This window comes from Myotis yumanensis, unplaced genomic scaffold, assembly GCF_028538775.1.
Source record: "Myotis yumanensis isolate MYYU_CA2020_CCGP unplaced genomic scaffold, mMyoYum1.0.hap1 SCAF_3, whole genome shotgun sequence".
In the NCBI taxonomy this organism is placed as follows: Eukaryota; Metazoa; Chordata; class Mammalia; order Chiroptera; family Vespertilionidae; genus Myotis; species Myotis yumanensis.
In genome coordinates, this window is record NW_027223754.1 from 17023074 (window position 1) to 17047168 (window position 24095).

General features: G+C 39.8%; 1 protein-coding gene across 2 annotated transcripts; it reads left to right on the plus strand.

Annotated features, from left to right (window-relative positions):
- The first annotated feature begins 1123 nt into the window (after window positions 1–1123).
- Window positions 1124–23426, plus strand: DCTN6 (dynactin subunit 6). 2 transcript variants are annotated; one of them, XM_070408332.1, is made up of 7 exons: window positions 1124–1205; window positions 5412–5476; window positions 16062–16167; window positions 17526–17614; window positions 18765–18812; window positions 21154–21296; window positions 22968–23426. In XM_070408332.1, the coding sequence occupies exons 1-7, from the start codon at window positions 1183–1185 to the stop codon at window positions 23064–23066; spliced, it is 573 nt and encodes a 190-aa protein (XP_070264433.1). In that variant the 5' UTR covers window positions 1124–1182; the 3' UTR covers window positions 23067–23426. The 2 variants fall into 2 exon arrangements, with proteins under 2 accessions (XP_070264433.1, XP_070264434.1); XM_070408333.1 differs by having other exon boundaries at window positions 18774–18812.
- The last annotated feature ends 669 nt before the right edge of the window (window positions 23427–24095 follow it).

Genomic DNA, 24095 nt, shown 5'->3' on the forward strand with positions numbered 1-24095 from the left:
AGCTACAAGCAGAACTTCCCTTTTTATGGAAGAGCCAGCCCTTTGTGTGCTTGCTGGCGGCGGCCTTGAAAACTACACAGTTCTATCAATTTAAAAATGCACCTGGCATGGCATTGGGTGCATCTAGTCTCTGGCCTACAAGGTCAGACAGCTAAGTTATCTCCCCCATTATTCAAGCAGGCTAGGAAGCAAAGTTACTTTTTTTCAGAATTAGATAGAGGCCGTCCAAAGAATAGCAGAGAATTCCAAACAGTAGTTTTACAGAATAGGGGTTTTCCTTCACAATTAATCTTGTACTGACTTGCTTGGTGTGCACAACAGGAAATATTTCGCTTTCGGAGAACAAGAAAACTGGTTTACTTGTGTTATACTTATTAATTTGTGCAGCTATTCAGTGCCTGGTAAGTTAATGTTCAAGGAAAAATATTAAATTTTATTAAAACGTTCTATTATTTTATGTTAACGATTACTCATTTATTTCAGTCCTTTGTATTCAGCATGGCTCTATTGAAATAAACTTACGTTTCTATGAAAATTGAAGCTTTTTTATTTGGCCCGTGTTAGCCTTTGAGTTTGACATGCTTGCTTTACTGAGATGGAGATCAAAGGACCAACTGGTTGAAGAGAGGGCTAGACATAAATCCGTTCTGGACTCTGCAGGTTTGATAAGACTTTGAGGCAGTAGGCAATTGAATAATCAGGCGTGAAGTGCAGTAAAGGATTAACCCGAGAAAGGCAGCAGGTAAAGGTACTTAATTTATAGGATTGATGACCTCATCGAGGAAGAGGTAAACTCACTGAACAAGAAAGGGGCCCAAAGGTCTAGCAGGAAGAATCTTAAAGAATGGAGACTGGAAAGAAGACTGAAAATGAATGGCGGGGTATAATGAGGTCATAATGATGATTGTTGGATTGGATTAAATGACCGTTATAAGTCTGAGTCTATCAATCCCTAGATTGAGTTGAAATCAGCGGGTGACCATACACCTCCTCCCAGAACAAGCCGACTCACCCAGGCAGCAGAGGAGGGGCGAGCCCCACTCTGGCCCCGCCCCCGCGGACAGGCCCCGCCCCGCCCCGCCCCCTTCCAATCCTGCCAGGCTATCCAATCGCTTGTCGAGATCATCGCTTTTCCCAGGCGCTTGTGTCGATCTGGGTTCCAATTGGAGAGGGGGCCAAACCATGGCGGAGAAGACTCAAAAGAGGTGGGTCTGCTGTTTGAGAGGAGCCTGCTCTCGGCTCTCTGCAGAGATGGAACCTGTTCTGACCGCCAGTGGTGGGGACTGAGATGGAGTCCTATCCCCGGCACTCGGTCCGGATGGTTCCTAAAGCCCAGGCCTCGCTTCCGCGGACGGAGGAGGCGACCGAATAGGGATCCGGAGGCCTGGGAAGAGATGCGGAAGCGGGGCCGGGAAGGGTCGGTTCTTCCATCCCCGGCCCACGTCGCCGTCCCTCCTCCACGCGCCTGCGCGAAGGGGTCGGGGCGTGGGGCGTGGGGTGTGGGTGAGGCAGGCGGGGGCCGTGGGGGGAGCGGGGTCGCCTCTTCCCTTCCGCTGCGCTTGGGGCCGCCGATCACCGACGGCTCGGAGCTGCCTTCTCGGGTGTGTGTTCGCAGACGCCCACGTTGGCGCTGGCCGCACCCGGCCCTGCCTGCCCGTCGTGGGCGGTGTGTTGGTGTAAACCGGTCCACGGTCACTCGTCCGAAAGTGGCCTCGCCTGGACTAGAGCTGAGCCCTGCTGCCCCCGTGGACCAGCTCCTTTGGAAACGCGGGGGGCAGGCAGTGTGGCTTCTCCAGCAGTCGCGTTGCTAGGAGCTGCCGGTGGAGGAAGGGAGCAGCTTGGGTGCGACCAATGCTTAACTGTGTCCAAAAGCAGCCTCTGCTGACTCTTCTTGGAAAAGAAAGCCGACAGACTTAAAACGTAGCTTGTTCTTCTACTTAAGCAGGTAACTAACTTTTTTCGTGAGCTACAGAGGAACAGAGCTATGACTGTTACGTGCCGTCTACAGTAGTGTACGGTGGAGATGCAGGTGTCTCTTGTTGACTTATTTTAATAGATCGTGGCTAAGCCTCCTCCCAGCTGCCTGCTGCTCCTCTGCCCCGCCACGCAGGGGCAGTGTGTCCACCCGGAGACGTTTGGACCATGTTTTAGTTGATTTAAGGGTGAATTTAATTACTTCCTGCCTCACAGAGAAGTATGCTGATTGTGACACAAACTCCACCTGGGGCGCTGAGGCATGAAACTGAAGACAGAGGGGGACTTGTGAATTGCTCCTGTCTTCACTTGTCCGGGACAAATCCAGTGTTAGATGATGCTCTTGTCATAAGAAATCATAGAGGGAGGCTGAGGGAATGGAAAGTTGGAATGGGAAGTAAGGTCTAAAACAAGAGGCATATCCCGAAGCCCGTTTGGCTCGGTGGATGGAGCGTCGGCCTGCGGACTGAGGGGTTCCGGGTTCGATTCCGGTCAGGGGCGTGTGCCTGGGTTGCGGGCACATCCCCAGTAGGAGATGTGCAGGAGGCAGCTGATCGATGTTTCTCTCTCATCGATGTTTCTGACTCTCTGTCTCTCTCCCTTCCTCTCTGTGAAAAATCAATAAAATATATTTTAAAAAAATAAAACAAGAGACATAAAGCCTAATTTATTTGACCAAGGCCTAATCAAATACATAGTTTAGCACACAAACCCACTCTAAATGAAAGGCATTAGAGAATTACCATTTACAAATGGTGATACATTCAAGGATCACGTCTCTCAAAGGAAAAATACCCAACACGACAGGTTCTTTCCAGAAAACTTTCAACAGGAAAGAGGTGATTGGTGCCAGGATAATGATGCCCCCCCCGCCCCCGGTGACCTTTGCTTCAAGAAATGTCTTGTCTCTGGGTTTCAGTTTCCTCATCTGCAAAATGGGAGATTATTTTCTGAGTTAGGTTACTGAAGTTTTTCTTTCTTCTCTTACTCAGAGGAAAGGTTCTATATTTTCTGTGATTTCAACAGAGTCAAGTGGCACATAGTAACCCAGATAGATCGTTTTTCAAATTTCATTAACTTGAGCCTTGTACAAAGTCAGTGTATGTCCAAATGATGGAAATACATGTAGCTGTGTCTTATCTCACAAACACTTTTTGAAGTTAGACCCAGGGATTATTCATTTTTTTGTTTGATATATAGACTTTTTTACTTAGAGCTTTAAAAATATTTTGTGGTAGAAAGTTTTTTTTAAAAATATATTTTTATTGATTTCTGAGAGGAAGGGAGAGAGATAGAAAGATAGAAACATCAATGATGAGAATCATCCATCAGCTGCCTCCTGCACTCCCCCTACTGGGGACCGAGCCTCCAACCCAGGCATGTGCCCTTGGCTGGAATCGAACCTAGGACCCCCCCAGTCCGCAGGCGGAGGCTCTATCCACTGAGCCAAACCGGTTTCGGCTGGCAGAAAGTTTTGTTCACTGAAATTTGTAGAAGAAAAATTTGTGTATGTCTTTCTTTACTTTATCATCAGTAGGGAAGTTGATGTGATTTAAAATATTTTTGGTGTTACTTTGCACTTATATTGCAATATTTGGGGGGGGACTCTGAAATATGAATGATGGAGAGACATGTTAAAGAGTTTGTACCCTGCATGCTTATACATTAATATTTATAGAACTTATAAAATAATATTGAAATGAGTGATTCATTGCAATCTAGATTTCTGGTCCTTGCTGGTGATAAAATATTTGCTGAAATGAGAAAAGAATTTTTTGAAAAATTTATAAATCAAGGCAGTGACATTTTGGTCAAGAAAGCTTCAATGGTTTCACATACAGGTTGTAATAATTTTTTAAAATGCAAAATTCATGGCTTAGAAGATAATTTAATAGCTTTTGTTGGTCTTATGAAGCTAGAACAAGGCAAGGCTGTCTGGTCTCCTAACTCCTTCTTAATATTGTACTGGAAGTCCTAGCCAGAGCAGTAAGAAATAATATGCATACAAATTGCAAGAAAAAGAAATAATATGCATACAAATTGGAAAAAGAACTAAAACTGTCCCTATGCACCAAACACAAAAGTTTTTACATGGAAAATTCCAGAGAACCTACCAGAAAAGCGACTTGAATTGAGTGGGTTTAGCAAGGTCACAGAATACAAGGTCAGTATACAAAATTACTGTATTTTTATAACGTACTAGCAATGAACAACTAGAAATCAAAATTTTGAAAAATCCAAATAGAATTCTAAAGTCAAAATACTAGTATCTAAAATGGTATTATTTCACAGAAGCTGAGAGTAGATTTAATACCATGAATAATAGCATTGCCACTAAGAAAAATACTTTGCATAATGTGAACAAGTTACTTAATGACTGTCAATTTAATGGGAAAGTCATTTGGTGCAGTTTATATCAGCACAAGACTCGGCTAGGGCAGCATTTAGCTAGATTCAGCTGTGTCAAACAAAAGATCAGGGCAGAATATCAATATTTGTTTTAAACAGTTTGAACTATAAGTTATATCATTCAATAAGCAGTTTTATATGCAGTTAGAAAATAAATAGGAACATTTATGCATTACACTGATTTTTATATTAATATTACCTTGCTGGTTAAATAATTTGAATATACATTCTTTTTCCCCCGCTTTTTACAAAAATAGTGACATAGCATATAAACTGTCCATTTTCTGGCTTTGCTTTTCTTTTTAACTTTTATTTTATTTTATTATTATTATTTTTTTAATCCTCAAGGATATTTTTTCCACTGATTTCCAGAGAGAGAAGAGGGAGGGAGGGAGGGGAGGAGGGAGGGAGGGAGGGAGGGAGAGAGAGAGAGAGAGAGAGAGACACATTGGCATGAGAGAGACACATTGATTAGTTGCCTCCCGCATGCACCCCTACCGGGGCTGGGGAACCTGCAACCAAGGTATGTTCTTTTGACTGGGAATCGAACCCAAGACCATTTGGTCTGCTGGCTGATGCTCTAACCACTGAGCAACCAGCCAGGGCTGGCTTTGCATTTTTTTACTTCATTTAGTCTGGAGATAATTTTAAATCTTTACATAAAGAATTATTCTTTATAATGATTGTATATTAGTCCATAGTATACTATAATTTATTAACCAGCCCCCTACTAATAGATATCTATGTTTTCAGATTTTTGGTGCTGGTGTTGAAAGAAAAGGATCCAAAGTCTCTTTTTCTCTCAAGCATTGTAATTAATAATAAGGGCTCATATATGATTTTAGCCTAATGTGTAGTATGCCAGCTGAAAAGTTGATAATATATTAAACCTTACCCTCTTACAATTTACTTTGCATTTATCTATCAATTTTTTTCTTAGCCTTTTTTCATCACAGTGTCAGGATGGCTTCTGTAACAATATTTGTAAACCTTACCCATGCTAAATGTTACCTTTTTTCTTCCTTCAGTGTGAAGATTGCTCCTGGAGCAGTTGTGTGTGTAGAAAGTGAAATCAGGGGCGATGTAACTATAGGTAAGAAAATAGTTTCCTAGTGTTGTTTCTCAAGAAGTGATGTGATTTAATTTCAGCGTTTTACAGTAATTTGGTAGTTTATTTTCTTGTTTCGCTGATGTCCTACTTTTGACAAAACAATGTATTTTCTCCCATAAGTGTTTTATGTTTCTAAAAGAATGTAATGTGATGGAGTCTCTATTTAAACTTCTATCTGAGAAACTAATGAAGCAATTTAAGTTATTCAGTTTACATCTATTGTGTGCTAGCATAGGGATACAGCAATGAATATAGCAGAAAAATTTACTGCCGGTTTGGAGCTTACATTCTACTGGGTGATTATTAACAGTGTGAACCATGAAGTGTGACAGACAGGTGAGCATCCTTGCACTTGACTTGTTGGGTTAACTTGGACATATTACTTAACCTCAGTAGCCCTCATTTTCCACATGTGTGTCTCAGAAGGGTTTCAGCTGCATGTAGGGGTGGCTTAAACATGCAAAGGTTTGCCTTCACCGGGTGGCTCAGTTGAAGTGTTGTCTCATATACCAAAAACGGTGCGGGTTCAACTCCCGGTTAGGGCATATACCTAGGTTTCTCGGGGTGCTTATGGGAGGCAACCAGTCGATGTCTCTCACATTAATGTTTCTCTCTCTCTAAAAATTAATAAAAACATACCCTTGGTGAGGATTAAAACAAAAACATCGAGAGGTAGGTAGGCAATTCAGGGCTGGTCAGTTGATTGTCCAGGAGTCCCAGCCTTGCAGGCCGGGATGTGATGACTTAAAGTATCAAGTGTGACGTTAAGAAAGGGGAGGAGTGGAGACAAAAGAGTGTCCCTCTCAGCTGAGTCAGCTCCCTTTACAATGTCATTCTGAAAGGTCACCCTTCTTTGTGGTCTAATGCCTTGGACTTAGTCCTATGGACACATGTAGCTGCAGGGAAGGCTGGGGAATATAGCCTTAACTCATCCTTCTGCTTCCCTTAATAAAACAGGATTCTGGTACAAGGAAAAGGGAAGAATGGATATCCAGTGGCAACTAGCAGTTACTGTCACATGCAGAATAGGAGTTCCTACCTCCTAGGCTTTTGAAGGATTAAATAAGAGAATATTTGGGCAAGTGATTACATGGAGCCTAACACATAGTGAGCACTCAATGAAAGTTAGCTAACATATCAAACTGATAAATCTTATCAGTGTAGCTTGCTAGAGGTCAATTCCAACATTTAAAACAAATGAACAGTTCAACCTGTGACAACTTAGACGCACATGACTAAGTTCTCCCAGGTTCTTTTACATGTTTTTACTGGATATGGTCCCCAGAGTAGAGGTAACGTGAATTAAGGACATTTTTAGAAAGAAAATGTGCCTTTTTCCCTTATAGTAACAGTATCTTTCTTTAATAGGAAAAAAAACATAAATTTTAGTAAGATTAATCTTTCAACCAATTTAGGCATCATGTCGTATAAAACTAGTAAAGATTGTGCCAGTTTTAAGGAACATCATTAGGAATTTGCCAGGTTGGATTTATCTTAAATTGACCGAATTTCAAAGTTTAGAAGGTGACCCTGTTTATTTTCAGTGCTATGTTAACTCTTCAACCGCCTGCAAACTCTGTATGAGGAAAAATTATGAGGCCATATGTTTATGAAAACACTCTTCTGTGTTATTTCTATTCTGGTATTTTTATGGTTTCATCATGATTTGAGGAATAACATCTAATATTAGCTCACTATAACTAGGAGGACAGTAACACTAAAATAATGTAGTTATTTGTATAAACTTTTCCTTTCATTCTACTTGTCCATTTTAAAGAATAAGTATACAAAAAATTTTTAAAGAATAAGTATACAATATCTACTATTGTCTATAGATATCTCTACAGGCATACATGCACAGACAAGTATACCTATATATGTTTGTGTGTGTATTTCATATTTGAAATAACTCCTATTTTTTGCAGAAGCTTCTCTAGAATAGCAGTAGAGGCTTTATCCCATGAAAAGGAAAGGTCAACACTGGACCACTGCGTAGGATTGGGGCATGAGGGTCTCAGGAGTCAGCACTCCCTCTGCTGTTTCTCCCTCTCTCTTTTACTGCTTTGTGCTCCTCCCCTTTCTTTATCCCTATTATCCTCCTACTTCCCCCAAAGGTTGAAACTATGTAAGACAATACAGTGATTAAATCTTTCCATACATTATTTGACCACTAGCTGATAGGGTACGGCTCTGATGGTTAAAATATAAAATGACAATTCAACACAGATTTTCAGTGATGGATTATAACACAAGAAGTAATAATTTTTAAAAAATGGATCTAAGTTAATATTTGTTGTGTTTATTTTTGACCCACTTTTTTAAAACAAGAAAATTTGCTCAAATACTTTATAGAAATATATCTACTTTAAAAATTAAGGAAAAGATTCAGAAGTGATATAGTTACCCGTTGTCCTATCTTCCACAATTCTGGTCTCATTTTCATTATACGTGTTTCTTACCTTTAATTGTACATATAAATATGGAAATTTTCCAGAATTGATATTTAGATAGTCATTTCTATCATTGTTATATTTGGTATAAAATATCTTCATCCTAAAAATAAATAAATAAATAAAATATCTTCATCCTTTGGCTACTATTTTTTAAATAATTTTAAAAATTGATTTTAGAGAGAAAAAAGGGGAGAGGAAAAGAGAAAGAAAGAGAAGCATTGATTTGTTGTTCTATTTATTTATGCATTCATTGGTTGCTTTTTTAAAAATTTGTTTTTAATCCTCACCCAAGGATATGTTTTTTACTTGATTTTTAGAGAGAGAGGAAGGAAGAGAAAGAGAGAAACATCGATTGGTTGCCTCCCATATGTGCCCAATCCAGGTTCAAACCCACAGCCTGGATATGTGCCCTGACCTGGATTTGAACCTCAACCTTTTGGTGTATAGGATGCTCCAACCAACCAAGCCTCCTGGTCAGGGCCATTGGTTGCTTCTTGTATGTACCCTGACCAGGAGATCACACCCACAACCTTGACGTATCAGGACGATGCTCTAACTGAGGTAGCTGGCCAGGGCATCCTTTGGCTACTATTAATTCATCTTTCTGATATAACACATCAGATTAGAAAGCTCCTGGGCAATCTATATATATAAAAGCCTAAGAGACCATCCGACCATTCGACTGTCCAACCGGTAGTTATGACGCACAATGATCACCAGGGCACAGATGCTCCAACTGTTAGCTATGGTGCACACTAACCACCAGAGGGCAGACGCTCAATGTAGGAGCTGCCGAGCTGTGGTGACTTGGCAGCTGCAGTTCTCGGGTGACACACCTGGAACCAGAGAGGAGGGAGCCTGATTCCAGGGTGCATCACCTTAGAACTGCCCTCTCACAAGCCGGGACCCCTCGGGGGATGTTGGAGAGCCGGTTTCTGCCGATTCTTACAAGCCAGGCCAAGGGACCCCACCGGTGCATGAATCCGCGCACCTGGCTTCTGCTATAACTATAGAGTTAAAGCAAAGCACAGAGTAGAGATAAGCTATCTAATTAAAACTCGCTTTCCCTGCCATGTTTTATTTTTCACTTTATGGCTTTTATTGTTTTTGTTTTGTTAGAAGAATTTGCCAGAAGAATTAGTTTGTCTTTTTTCTGTTGTGCTGTGGGTATGGAGATTTGAGCACTTAATACAGCTGCTTTCTGGGTTAAGTGGCAATAAACTTAAGTGTAGTTTAACTAATAAATTTTTCAGGATGTTATATACACTGAGTGGCCAGATTATTATGACCACCTGATGTTAGTAGGCAAATTAGCTATAATTTCATGCTGAAGTTGCTAGAGGGCCAGATCATTATAGACGTCTGAATAGCACAACATACCTAAGTATCGTTGCTGATCAAGTTCATCCTATCATGTTGATGGCGTATCCCAATGGAGATGGTTTCTTCCAACAAGACAATGCGCCACGCCACGGTGCTCGTATTGTGCAGGAGTGGTTTCAAGAACATAAGAGAGACTTTACCTTGCTTAGGTGGCCCCCACAATCACCAGATCTCAATCCAATTGAGCATTTGTGGGACGAAGTTAAAAGAGCCATCAGGCAGCTGGTTCCACAACCATCAAATCTCACAGAACTGGACAGTGCTATTCATCAGGCATGGTGTCAGATTCCTCGCATCACCTTTCAACATCTCGTGGAGTCAATGCCAAGAAGAATCGCCACAGTATTGAAGGCAAAAGGTGGCCCAATGAAGTACTGATGGGGTGGTCATAAAAATCTGGCCACTCAGTGTATAACTTTTTATCCCCTTGTTGGTTATACTCTTACTATATTATACCATTCTGAAATATTTTTTGGGAAAAAAATTGTTTTCCTTTGCTGTGTTTCAGTGTAGTAGGACCCAATCTTCTATTTCCCTAGAAAATCAGGTATTTGGTTAAACAAAGAAACTAGTCCAAAGCTTTGAAGTGTTTTCCTTAACCAGAAACCCCATGACTTGAGATTGTTCTGGAGCTGCTTCATTAGAGGCTGCTAAGAACAGACGTTGGGAAAAATAACAGCTCTCTTGTTAATTGTAATTTGGGTAAATAAGGTTTCATAACACCAAGCCTGTTTTTAATTAGGCTGCTTTGATTTATGGGCCGTGCATTATTTCCTGTAGATTTTATTTTGAATGATGAAAATATTTCAGAAAAGTACCACTAAGCACAGTCCTGTAGTCCCATAATAGGGTGAAAGGCCGTCTCCTGGGTCAGGACCGGGCTTGGTTGGGTCATAATCGTGTGAAGGCAGAACTTGGCACAGTGGGAAAGCTCTGTGATGGAAGCACTTTGTCCCACTTTATTCTGTCTTTCTCTTCATTATAGTTTTTAATTTAGATCAAAAGCTTCCCTTTTATTGTGGAAATCTTTTTCCATAAGGCAGAACAGTGGCTTTGACTTGAGAAATTCATGGACTACAAAGCAGTTCTTACAGGTACTTCAGCTTACAGGTCAAAGGAATTGTTTTAATTTTCAAAAGAAAGCTTGTGGCTTTTTCAGCTATTTATTGACATATGAAAACGAACTCAAAGATTGCTTTCTGTGGCAAGGATAGAGAGGAAAAATGTCCTTAACCATATGAGGAGAATGGAAATTTGATGCAAGGAATGTCTTTCTGGCTATGCTGCATCAAGCCCAGCCAACCATTTAGAAAAATATTTCATCGGCCAGTAGGGCAGCTCCAACTCTAGACACGTTTATCCAAACAAGGAGATAAGCCAAATAGGGTTTCACCACATGTGGTAAGAAAATAGACAGACTACTCTGCCAGAAAGAGCCCAAGAAGGTTCACAACAGTTTTAAAAAAACCCAAAACTTTCCATGGTGACAGATTTTTATTTTTAAAGCATTTTAACCTCAAGACCCTTAAACTTGGTTTGAATTCAGACCCATTCTAGGTAAAAGTGCTTCTTGTATTCAGAAAAGCATGGAGCGAACTGTGTCCACAGTTCGGGTGCCAGCCTCCAGCACAAAACCACGCGGGGACAAAGTTGCATTGGACGCATCACTCACGAGAGTCAGAGCGTTCCTTTAAGAAATTCACCACTCCAACATGTCGTCACTGGTCCGAATGTACTACAGTAATTGATACCATATTTGCTATCAGTTTATCAGCTGGAATAGAAACGCCCACGAGCCCGGTGAGAAGGAAACACAGTCTTATGTACTGGACAACAGTAAATCCATGCTTGGGTTTGCAGTCCTTCTCTCCAACTGGCCCTCCACAGTCAATGCAAGAGGTCTGCTCTCTGGGCATGCCACACAGGGCAGACACGGACTGGCTCGACAGTTCTGAGCACGGTGACTGACACCTGGAGTGTTCACTGGTGCATGCCTATTTTGGGGGTGGCGGGTAGGGGAGAGACAGGGCCTGTGCTCCATGCAAATTATGTTGTTCATGGGCAAATTTGGACTTTCTTTCAAAACAGGAGAGACCATTTAAGTTTTCTTCCCAAATACGATAAGTGCATGCAGCCAGTAAAAAAGAAGTTCACCAATCTGTTATTTTAGCAGTCACATTTACGGAAGTTCATGTATTCTAACCTTCCTAACCTCTGCCCACAAAAGACCTACAAGAGGCTTAGGGGAACTATTCAGTTTATTGTGGCCCACGACATTTGCTGTTACTTCACAACTCAAAGTTGGAAGTTTGACCTTTTATGTTATTTCAGTCCTGAAGCACCAGGACTTGTAGTTTGTCAGTGCTGCCGCCAGGTGGAGGTAGTGTCTCGAGCACAGATCTCACCCAAGTTTTTAATAAAGCTCTACTCCCAGGGCAAGGCCCTCAGATTTAAAACCAGCTCTCCAGTTATTTACTAACTTATTAAGAATGATTAAACGTCGTAATAAGAAAACACCTGGCTAAAATAGTTCAGGCATTATTTTTAAATATCGTGTAAGAAGAAGACATAAGATGGGATTAGTTTAATTTTTAAAAATTGTGTTTCTCTGTCTTGTTTTTTGTATAATTAGCATGTTTTATATAATCTTTGAAAGGGGAAAAAGCAAATTCTAAAGAAACACAGGTCCCAGTGGTACCTTTGTCTTGTTAGTCCATTCTTGGGAATGTTCTTGCAAGCCTGCTTGTTGTCAGAAGCTACCACTTGAGGACCAGCTGAATATCCAGTGCTTCCGGCTACTTATCTCAGAGTGGCAAAGGATCTGCTTTTTATCACAGTCCTGATGATGTCTTCGTCCTGTCTACCGTTTTTAATACCAGTGTAAAGATACCTGTATAACTTTTTTTACTATCTTAAAATAAGGGGCAGAAATTTCTCTCCTGGTTAAAAGGAGGTATTGCCCTGATGACCCGGGTAAGGGAGTAGAACAGACCCTTTGCTTCTGTGTCCCTGACCAGGAGTTATTTTGCTGACTATGATGAAGCGATTTGCTAGCTCTCAGTGTCAGATAGGGATGAACCTCTGTTTTTTAAGAACTATGGACCAGACCCCATGATCTCCCTTTCAGACAGCATTTCCTGTCATTCACACTTCAACCCCATGATGTGGTTGTAGATCTCATCTTTTTGTAGATGGGAAAACAGGCTTTTGAGAGATGAAGCTCATAGCCTTTAAGTGATAGAGGCTAGAGTCCAGACTTCCTAGACAAGGGGTGGGGTGCTGGCTGGGGCTTTAATTACAAAGGAAACTCAAAATAGGTTGTGTTTACCATATTACCTTTACCAGAGAGCATTTTGAAGTAAAATGTAAATCTAGGATTGTGCAAACTACAGGTTTAAATTGGTTCAGACAGCTGGCATATCTCATTTCAAAGAGACCCAGTGTTTGTTTCAACATTGTTTAGCACTTCTCCATCCAGAGTGATAACATCTACATGCCCATTATGAAGGAATTGGTTAAACAAATTATGGCATATTAATATGATGTGAAATACTATTCAGCCATTAAAAATAATATTTACTTGGGTGTACTTATATGGGAAATGACCATGACTTATTAAGTGAAAAAAGCAAATTATAGAATAAGTACTATTCCTTGTTGTTGTTTTTAAGTATGTGCTAGTAATCCGTATTTTTTCTCCTTCCAGTTGAATTTACTTTTTTTTAAAATATGTTTTTATTGATTTTTTTACAGAGAGGAAGGGAGAGGGACAGAGAGTTAGAAACATCGATGAGAGAGAAACATCGATCAGCTGCCTCCTGCACACCTCCTACTGGGGATGTGCCCGCAGCCAAGGCACATGCCCTTGACCGGAATTGAACCTAGGACCTTTCAGTCCGCAGGCCGATGCTCTATCCACTGAGTCAAACCAGTCAGGGCTTGAATTTACTTTTTACCTGTCTAACGAGATATGGTTTATATACAATAGTACTTAAGTCTGGAATATACCTCAGACTTTTAAGAATAGTTACCTCTAGGGAATGGGATTAGCATGAGAGGATCTTTGCACTCTTTGCTTTCTTTGAATTTTTTTGTAATGAGCATGTATTCCTTTAATAAATTGGGTGTATTTCCTTTTAATCCTCACTCAAGAATATGTTTTTTTGTTGTTGATTTTAGAGAGAGAGAAAGTGAGAGAAACATCAATCAAATACCTCCCATACATGCCCCAGCTGAGGATCAAACCCATAACCAGATTGTGTGTATTTTTTAACAACAACAAAAAAAAGGCTCAGATGTTCACAATCATAGTCAAGTTTAGAAGCTTCCCAGGGATCTGAGAGACGCCATCTTCTATCCTGAAATCTATCCTGAATATGGAAATTTACTTAAGCAGCTGAAGAGTTGGGGAGCCAGGGGTTGATACCGTTGTAATTAGCTAGTTATTAACAACAGGAACGTAGCAAAGGGAAGGCCAGACGTTATAGGAACGTTTCCTGCAAACCACTGGGACTGGGCAAAGGAGAGATAGACACATGCCCAGTAAAGTTGGGGTGACAAGGAAGGTGCTGTGTCACTCACACCTGGGAACAGAGGTCATTGACCAGAATGGGCGTGGCCACAGCAAGTGTGTGAAGAGTTGGGATACTTAATTTCCTGAAAAAGGAGTTCACTCTCTACTGCTCTTGGCTCTCTTGGGACTCGTGTTACTCTGTGCTGGTGGGCTCTTTTGCTCCTGCTTCCCTGCCTTCGCCCACATGACCCACAGCCATGTGGACCCCACACACAATGGACTGATGGACTATAACTAGCCTGATGTTGAACTGGACCCAGCTCCACCATGGAAAGAAAACTCTGGACACTGGCTGTGGTTTATTACTATTTTTTAACCCTTACCCAAGGATATTTTTTCCATTAATTTTTAGGGAGAGTGAAAGGGAGGAAGGGAGGGCAGGAGAGAGGGAGAGAGAGAGAGAGAGAGAAGCATTGATGTGAGAGAGACACATCGATTGGTTGCCTCCCACAGGCACCCCGACCAGGGCTAGAGATAGAACCTGCAGCCCAGGTACATGCATGCCCTTGACCAGGAATTGACCCTATGACCCTTTGGTGCCCAGGCTGACACTCTAACTGCTGAATCATACTGGCCAGAGTTGGCTGTGGTTTTAGTTCTACTAAATCCTTAGCGGCACATCTCCCAGGACTGGGAAAAGGAACTTTGGAAACCCACAGGTGTAATTCCATGGAAATAAAGCTTTCTACGGTGTCTCATCCTCCTGTGGGGGCCTCCAGATATGATTATTCCAGTGGAACCCCAAGAACCCCACTCCCACTAGCAACGGGGGAGACAGGCCACATTTTCCTCCCATAACGGGGTGACAGAATAGCAAAGCCACTCTCATGTTACATCTTACCAGACTGTGTCTCCCTGACTGTGCATCCTCTTATAGCTCCCCCAACCCCTTTATCAATCTCCAGCTCCTCGTTGTTAGGGAAAAAGTAAGCTGCGCTGAGGTTCCTTCCAAGGCTTCGGGCACCTTCGTCATTCTAGGACACTTGTGAGTGAGTGCGTGAAGTGCTCCCAGTTTGCAAGATGACAAGTTCAAAGGGCAAAAATAAAATGTCCTTTTGTTTCCCCATAACATACAGCACTGAACCTTGCCTATCACAAGCAGATAGTGATTATTGAATAAATTAGCAATTTATACAATTGAATTTCATGGCCAATGTCTCTCTCCCCACTTTCTGTCAATACTCTGCCTCTCTCTTTTACTCTCAGAACCCGTTACTTCCTGTCTGCTGGTTTACCAATAAAAATAGCTTTGGAATTGGGGACGGGTAGAGCGGGTGTTGGAGGGAGAGGCTAAAATGAGGTGGTTTGCTCATCAGTGGTTTCATTATCATCAGCATGTGGGGACTGTGGGTAGATGAGAGCCGGGAGAGGGAGTGTGTTGGCATTCCAGAGCCTGTGCTTGGGCGGTGCCGTGCGGCCACCAGCTGGTGGGGAAGTGGATGTGTGAGAGCCCTTTCCTGCCACTCAAGATGGGAGTCACTGCCTCAGGTCTCCCGGCGTCAGAGTACAGGGCTCCAGTAATCACATTTGGCCCCTTGCACTGTGCCCCTCCAACCTTTTACTGGTTAAAAATCACGTCCTAGACCAGACAACAGGAGCTCTGCTTCCTCCCCACGGGTAAACTTGTAATCGGGATAGTGGCCAAGTAACAAAGCTAAGGTTAGTTTCCATATTTTCTGACTCCCATCCTGCCCGTATTCCCTCTTCATCATTTAATAGCAAGACTGACCCTGTAGTACACTAGCATAAGAAAGTGTTAGGAGGTTCACCTTTATGAAGGAAAGGAAGGAAGAGAATTAACTTTTATTGCCAACTATGTGTCAGAGTACAAGCATTATCTCATCGAATCCTTACAACAAACTGCAAGACTGGTATTTTCACCACCTCCCTTTCCCGCTGAGATAACAGGGGCTTCAAAATAGAGGGCGATCCAGGGCTGTCTGGCTCCAACGCCTGGGCTGTCTCCACTCACCTTGGTTTGAGATTTGGCACTAACTACTAATGATAACAGCTGAGGAGATAACATTTGCAAAGTGCCTTGTGTGGTGCCTGGCACATACTTTAGAGAATGTTCCTCCCAGCAGCCTCCTCCCTTCCCTCCTATGCTGCTTGAGGCATAGGCTCCACTGATCATTTCTTCCCACCATACTTTTAACAGGACCTAGGACAGTGATCCACCCTAAAGCACGAATCATTGCGGAGGCCGGACCCATAGTGATTGGCGAAGGTAACCTAATAGAAGAACAGGCGCTGATCATAAATGCGTGAGTAAGACCCTTACACATACTCTGAACGAAGTACCACAGAGCGTGTTTTTATTAACTTCAGCTAACTATAGGAACCTTTTATGGCTGACTTCTGGAAAGCCCATGGTTTTAGAACTAGAGAAGCATTAAGGATCATTTTCAACATGAGGGATTAGTAAATGAGGAAAGTGAAGACCAGAGTGAAGAGACTGGTCCGAAGTGAGGTAGCTCCTTGGTGGGTTGGAGCAACTAGACTCTCAATCTGATCATCTTCCCCTTACATATCACTACCTCCTCTATTCCTTAAGCGAACATTTCCCAAGTACCGCCAGGGTCCAGGTGCTATGCTGACCACCCTGAAGAGAGTCTTTTGGTTGGATTTCTTGGTTCTAGCTGAAATGTTATCGTCATATTCTTTGTAGGGGTTTTATTTATATTTGAAAAAGTTGGGGTCCTAGAGGCAATTTTAAAGATTTAAAAAATAATAAAATATTAGAACATGCACATGATCTTAGTGAGCTAGACTGCAATACCTATGAAAATTTCATAGGCATTTGTAAAGCTTTCTAGAAAAATCTTGGCAGGAAATTCAAGCTTATACCTAATATATAGCAATAATGTGTGGAATTTTTAACAAAGACCTTGGGAAAATATTTAACTGATAAAGAGATTAGCGGGGGGTGTCTTAAAGCTTACTTAGGGTTTGGGAGTTTCTTACTATATTAAGCAATTTCTTTTTAAAATATATTTTGGCACCTTTATCATGAGTCAGTTAACAATAGCTATATTCTGCAGTAACTCAGCTGTCAGGGATAAATCTCCATTTTAAAATGACTTCCTCCTCTTAGAGCACAAATTGTGCATGTGTGTGTGCACCCTGACCCAAGACCAAACCCGAAACCTCTAACCAATTGAGCCACCCAGGTGACCAGGGCTTAGACCACAAACATGTTATGTTCCAGTATTTCACCTAACTACCTGACAGCATAAAGTAATTATTTTATGTGAATATCTGTTTATAAATGAGTATTAAGAATGGAAAATGTTCAACTTAGGCATGATTTTGATTCCAATTCAACAAGCTAAAAGTCATAGCCGGTATCTTCCTTACCTTGTCCTGGAGAAGGCCCTCTGAGCTTTGAGTTTAAAAAATAAAAGGAAGGCTGTCCTCCTATATATACACCTGTGACTTCTTTACATTTCAGTACTTCTTTTTTAACTCCAAATTAAGTATAAGGAATAAATAACTCACTTGGATTAAGAAGTTACTTGTTTTAAGCTTGATTAGGTAAAATTGAGAGAATGAACCCAAATTCTAAAACTGGAGAATTACATATTCCATTACTGACTTGATGATTTGTCTCTTCTTTTTATAGTCACCCTGATAATATCACCCCTGACACTGAAGATGTGGAACCCAAGCCTATGATCATTGGCACCAATAATGTGTTTGAAGTTGGCTGTTGTATCCTTTACAATAATTTAGGATAAACCATTCCCGGCTGCTTTTTAATTCCTAAGACTTTGTAGAAATTGTCATAGTTTATCTATCAAATATGTTTATTATGTATATATTAATTACATTTTTAGGGCTTCACTATCCAGTTCTTTGAGAAGATACAGTTGCAGTGTATCAGAAAAATGATTCCTCCTTTTCTACTGAATGACCCAGGAGCGTAAAGGAAGAATGTGCTTGCACACAGGTGTACACACACAAACACACCTTTAGCTCAGCCTTTTGAAGGCACCATCTGTTCCTGTAACTTGTTGACAGGTAGCAATGACTAAGTGACGGTAGACACGGAAACAGTGAAACTGGCTTCTGTCCTGATTTAAGAACCACAGTTGTGTCCATTTGACTCCTATATAGTTTTAGGGTGACAGTACATTGTCTGAAGCAAGGAAATGGTGGATGGGGATGAAAATATTTCATTCTTTGTTTTCCCCCCAGTGTCACCATTTCTTTCCCTTGATTTTTTTGTATTCAAAGAGATGGTAAAGATTTTTTATGTTGTCAGCAAAATACTCTTTTATAATGGAAAATACTTGGGAGGGAAAAAAGCTAAATGTTTAACAATAGCAAAATATTTACATAAAACATAAAATGGACTATTGTGACCATTAAGCAGTCACTTAAAATTATGTTTTTAACAATTTTAATGGTATATAATAATGCTCATAAATTTAAAGGGACCAAATAAAGTGAACTGCAAAAGTTTATCCAGCTTGATTTTGTAGTTTGACGCCCAGTTATATAAAGGGAAATATGCATAATTATATAAAGGTATAGCAAACTATCAACAGTGTTATTAAGTTATTGCGTGATAGGTATTTAACTTTTTAAAAACAATTATGGAAGTATGTTACTCTTAGAATTGGGGCATGAGGTGCTCATTTCTTTAAAAAACATAGAAGTCATTTATTTATACTTAGAGATATTTATATTGAAAGATTAAAACGTTACTTTTGGTCACCCCTGAGCAAGGAATTTTGGCCAGGCTGAGCTTGCATGGCCCTTCCCACGCCTGTCCTCCGCCCTAGTGCAGGATAAGGTTATAGTGAATTGTGGGGGAGGGGAGGTACATATTTAATATTTACTTAACTCTGGCTTACAGATTCCCAAGCCATGAAAATGGGAGATAATAATGTTATTGAATCAAAAGGTAAGCTATGTTGGCAGTTTTATTGTGAAAAGTGATTACCTCCTTTCTCTTTGTGGTATCTGGAATGCAACCTAAGTACAGGCAGACCTCGCTTTATTGCGCTTTCCAGATAATGGGTTTTCATTAACATCCAGGCAAGACCCTCCACCAACAAAAAGAATACAGCCTGCTGAAGGCTCAGATGATGGTTAGCAATAAAGTATTTTTTAATTAAGGTGTGCACATTTTTTCTTTAGACATAATGTTATTGCACACTTAGTAGACTACATTATAGTGTAAACATAACTTTTATATGCACTAGAAAGGCAGACATTTTGTGTGACTTATTTTATTGCAACATTTGCTTTCTTGTGGTAGTCTGGAACCAAACCTGCAATATTTTCAAGGTTTGCTTATACAAACTATGGCAAAGTGGTATGCATGGAAGTAGACTAAAATAGCTGTGAGACTAATTCCACTCTTTGCCTTTAAGGAATCCAATCTAGTAATGCATTTAATACATTAAATTAAAAATTCAGCTGTGTATATTTAAATCAGAATTGAACTTTATGGAAAGTTTAAATGAAAGTTTGGAGAAAGATTTCTACTAAATAATGCACTAATGTCAATGATAACTTAGTGGGTTAATGTTATTGTAGAATTTTTAAAATTCTATATAATTCTCTAAAATATATAGAGAACTACATAGACTGATGAACAGGGACAGATCCAAAGACAGAGAAACAGCGATCAGACTATCAATCCCCAGAGGGAAAGTAGGGGAGGGAGGGGGCAAGGGGAAGAGATCAACCAAAGGACTTGTATGCATGCATATAAGCCTAACCAATGGACATGGACAACAGGGGGATGAGAACATGAGTGGGGGAGGGGGGAGGTTGGGGGTTAATGGGGGGATGAGGACACATTTGTAATACCTTAACCAATAAAGAAATTTAAAAAAAATCAGTTTGTCTAGCCATTTGCTTTATTTTTAAATTTTTTAAAATATTATTTTTTATTGATTTCGGAGAGGGAGAGGGAGGGAAAGAGAGAAACATCAATGATGAGAGAGAATCATTGATTGAGTGCCTCCTGCACGCCCCACACTGGGGACCGAGCCTGAAACCCAGGCATGTGCCCTGACTGGGAATTGAACCGTGACCTCCTGAGCCACTCCAGCCAGGCCATAGCTTTCTATAATTTCAGGTCTACCCTAGCCAATCAGAAACAAATCTAAGCTACATATCATAAATGTTAGGGCTAGGCAGGGGTTCATGTGAAGCCACCACCACGACTGGGAAGCAGCTCCAAGAACTTGTCCCATGAAGGTCCAGAAAGACCCTGAACAATGAGACTTCTTTAGAATAATGCTTTCTCTTCCTTGGTTCTCACTGACATGAAATAAAATGCTTCTCTTTTTATTTATTTATTTATTTATTTATTTAAATATATTTTATTGATTTTTTACAGAGAGGAATGGAGAGAGAGAGTTAGAAACATTGATGAGAGAGAAACATCGATCAGCTGCCTCCTGCACATCTCCCACTGGGGATATGCCTGCAACCAAGGTACATGCCCTTGACCGGAATCGAACCGGGGACCTTTCAGTCCGCAGACCGACGCTCTATCCACTGAGCCAAACCGGTTTCGGCTGCTTCTCTTTTTAAATAATGAAATTAGACTTTTGTGACTCTACTTAGTGGTTTTATTTTAATTTGGTTGCCAATTATTATTACCATTGTCATTGTCATTTTCTTTTTTTTTTTTTTTATACTTTAAGTTTTTTTTTGTTTTTTTTAATATATTTTATTGATTTTTCACAGAGAGGAAGGGAGAGAGATAGAGAGTTAGAAACATCGATGAGAGAGAAACATCGATCAGCTGCCTCCTGCACATCTCCTACTGGGGATGTGCCCGCAACCCAGGTACATGCTCTTGACCAGAATCGAACCCGGGACCCTTCAGTCCGCAGGCCGACGCTCTATCCACTGAGCCAAACCGGTTTCAGCTCATTTTCTATTTATTATATACTTACTATGTGTCAAACCTGTGCTCAGCCCTATACATTTACTATCCCATTTATTTCTTACAACAAAATGAAAAAAGCTTCCATTTATTGATAAATTTGAACAGAGAATTTACAGTGACTGACCAAGGTCACACAGTAAATCAGCAGCAGAACTCGGTTTTGAATACTAGTCTGGTACCTGCCTCTGTGTTACACAAATTCTGAAATGAAGTGTTTTCTTTAATTTTTTTCTTAAGCCAGTTTGCATTTTTATACCTAAATCATCATAGAAAAAAAGAGTGTTCTAATCAGTTGATGTCTTAAATTGTAATTCTTCCTTTGTTTTTCCTGCAGCATATGTAGGCAGAAACGTAATATTGACAAGTGGTTGCATCATTGGGGCTTGTTGCAACCTAAATACATTTGAAGTCATCCCTGAGAATACAGTGATCTATGGTGTAGATTGCCTTCGTCGAGTGCAGACTGAGCGACCGCAGGTACTACAACCTCTTTCTAGAGAGTTCTTTCTAGCTGCTAATTTCCCCAAAATACCACATAATTGTTTTCATGGGACAGCAAGTCCACTATTTAAAAAAGCACATGATTACAACAAAACATCATAGAAACATTCTAAAACTAGAATTTATCTGCAGTGAAAATATTCACTCTTTAATTAATATAAAAAATATGCACAATATGACAATAACCCCTGCCCACTGATTATAGGAAAAGAAAATTCAGAGATGTTATTCCTGAATGTATTTTCTTATGTATTTTCACTGAAGATTTATCGCGAAATCTTAAAATGTATTGATTTCTCCTAAAATATCAATCTTCAAGGGTTAGGAGTGACTCTACTGAATTTACACTGGACAGCCAGCTGGGGTCCATCGATTAGTTTACTAACAGAGGTTGAAAATAAATACAGCTTGTGAATATGCAGGTGTGTTTGGATAATTTCCTGGCTTATGAGAAATTATCCCCTCCTAATAATCAAGAATAACGAAGAGCATGTATTTGGAGTTTCTTGTTAGAGTAGTAGATGCATAAGAAAGGGCATTTGAAACTCCCTTTTGACAGAAGACATTCTGATCTAAATCTGGTGCCTGGTTGGCTGGCACACTCAATATACTTTTTTAGTTACCCAACCTCCTTCCACTCCTCCAAAAGAAAATATTTTTCAAGATATTTATCACTTTGCCTCTGATTCTTAGCCATATTTTATCAGAAATTTAAACTCCAGTGTTTTGGGGTTATTCTATTTCTGTAATGTTTGGCTTTTATTATTACTACTAGAGGCCCAATGCACAAAATTTGTGCAAGGGGCTCGGCCCTCACAGCCCTGGCTGCCTTATGGCCCTGTGGTCCCACGACCCCTGCCCACTGATCATTCTGGAAGGTCATTTGGAAGGTCGTTCCACCATCCGGTCTAATTAGCATATTAGCTCTTTATTATATAGGATTATTATTAGAAGCAAGTATTACTTCTGTAGACTAAAAAGGAAATGAGAACCAATCTCGTATTTTTTCACTATCTTTCTACATAACAGCAAAAATGATTAAAGAGGGAGAAATGCAGCTGGAGCTGGGGGAAGGGAGATTAGAATTGAGTAAGAATATCTGATATTTAATACACAATGGTGTGCAACACTGTTTTTCAAATTTCAGTAATCATAAAGATCATGTAGAAGTCTTCATTGAAAAATGATTCCCCAGACTCAGTGAATCAGAGTGTCTAGGGCAAGGGCCTAAAAAAAATCATATTTTCCCCAAGTACCCCTAGGGAGTTCTACAACAGGGAAGCTTGGGCAAAGCTAGCATATGAAGAGTGAAGATCAGATGAGTATTGCAGATGTGTGTTATGTAGGTCTTGTGGAAAGCTGTGTACTCTGGGTATTTTACTTATGTTGTCTTCTGTAACTGGGATTTTTTAACATTTTAGAGGCCAGCATTAAAAACTAAGTCATATACATATTCTTATATATAAAATATTTTGGCTTTTCTAATTATCAAATTTAATATATGTTCATTGTAAATTTTCTTAAAAAGGGGGTAAGCAGTAATAAGTCAGTGATAATCATCTGTAATTCCATGACCTGGTGATCATCATTTCTATCTGTACTCTTAACTTTGCTTTCTGTTAGTTCTTAATGATCTTTTCATTTCAGCCCCAGACACTACAGCTGGATTTCCTGATGAAAATCTTGCCAAACTATCACCACTTAAAGAAGACTATGAAAGGAAGCTCAACTCCAGTTAAAAACTAAGAACAAGCTGTGACATCAAGATAACATTTTGTCTTTGACCACTGTCTTTTGAAAGGGCCACAGTGTTTCTGCCCTCTGAGCAGGTCACAGCATAATACAGGTTGATTTTATTTTGTAAAACAAACTTAGAAAGGAAAGTGATGGATTTTCATTGTAACTGTCCTCTATAATTTAATTAAAATGTATTATTTTCCTATATCCCTGTTCCTTTTCTGATAATTTACAGATTTTGTTTCTTTTGTTATATAAAATGTTAGCTACAAATTTTAGTTACACAAAAGACTACCCACGATAAGACATATTGTTATGTATTTATATTCTGCCACATACTAAACTAAATAAAAAATGTTGATGACAGGACTTTTAGTGAGCATATTTTAATCAATTGTTCTGTTTACATTAGCTTTCCCAAAAATAACTCTTTTAATTTCTGTTATGTACTGGCTGTATTAAAGCTAATGTGTTTGCCTTTTCCTTTGGTGGATTTGTAGCTTTTTAAAATTTCAGGTGTAATTTTAGCAACTATTTAATTAATTCATTTTGTTTCCAAAAAATATATATTTTTTTCTTTTTAGTAAAACAAAAATGGTCAGGAAAAGATATAGTATTCAATAGAATACGAAGTCAAAAAGAATGATGTCTGATGAAAATGACAAGTGACCATTAATTGCAGGGTTTTCTGAGGACAATGAAACCAACAGAGATTTTGATATATTTATGAAATTATTTTGGCATATTACTAATTATATCATTATAATTCTATTTAATTACAAAATGGGAAAAACAGTGAAGATTTTGTTGTAATTCCAAGTATTTTTAATAGTTCAAATGCACACATTTAATGAAACATACTTTTCAACTTTTGAATCAATAGATATTAACCAATACTATTAAATACTAAGAAATTTTCTCTTGACATTTAATTTTTAAATGTGGATAGTAAAACCTATTTTTGAATTTCTGAAACTGACAGTTACAAATTAGCCTAATTGTTCCAAATTTGAATGAATTGATTTTGCTAAGAATACT

Excerpts from the sequence above, each read along its gene's own strand:
- DCTN6 (XM_070408332.1), top strand. The coding sequence starts at position 1,183 with ATGGCGGAGAAGACTCAAAAGAG. Across the intron at positions 1,206-5,411 it reads GCGGAGAAGACTCAAAAGAG|TGTGAAGATTGCTCCTGGAG; the intron begins GTGGGTCTGCTG and ends TTCTTCCTTCAG. Across the intron at positions 16,168-17,525 it reads CAGGCGCTGATCATAAATGC|TCACCCTGATAATATCACCC; the intron begins GTGAGTAAGACC and ends TTCTTTTTATAG.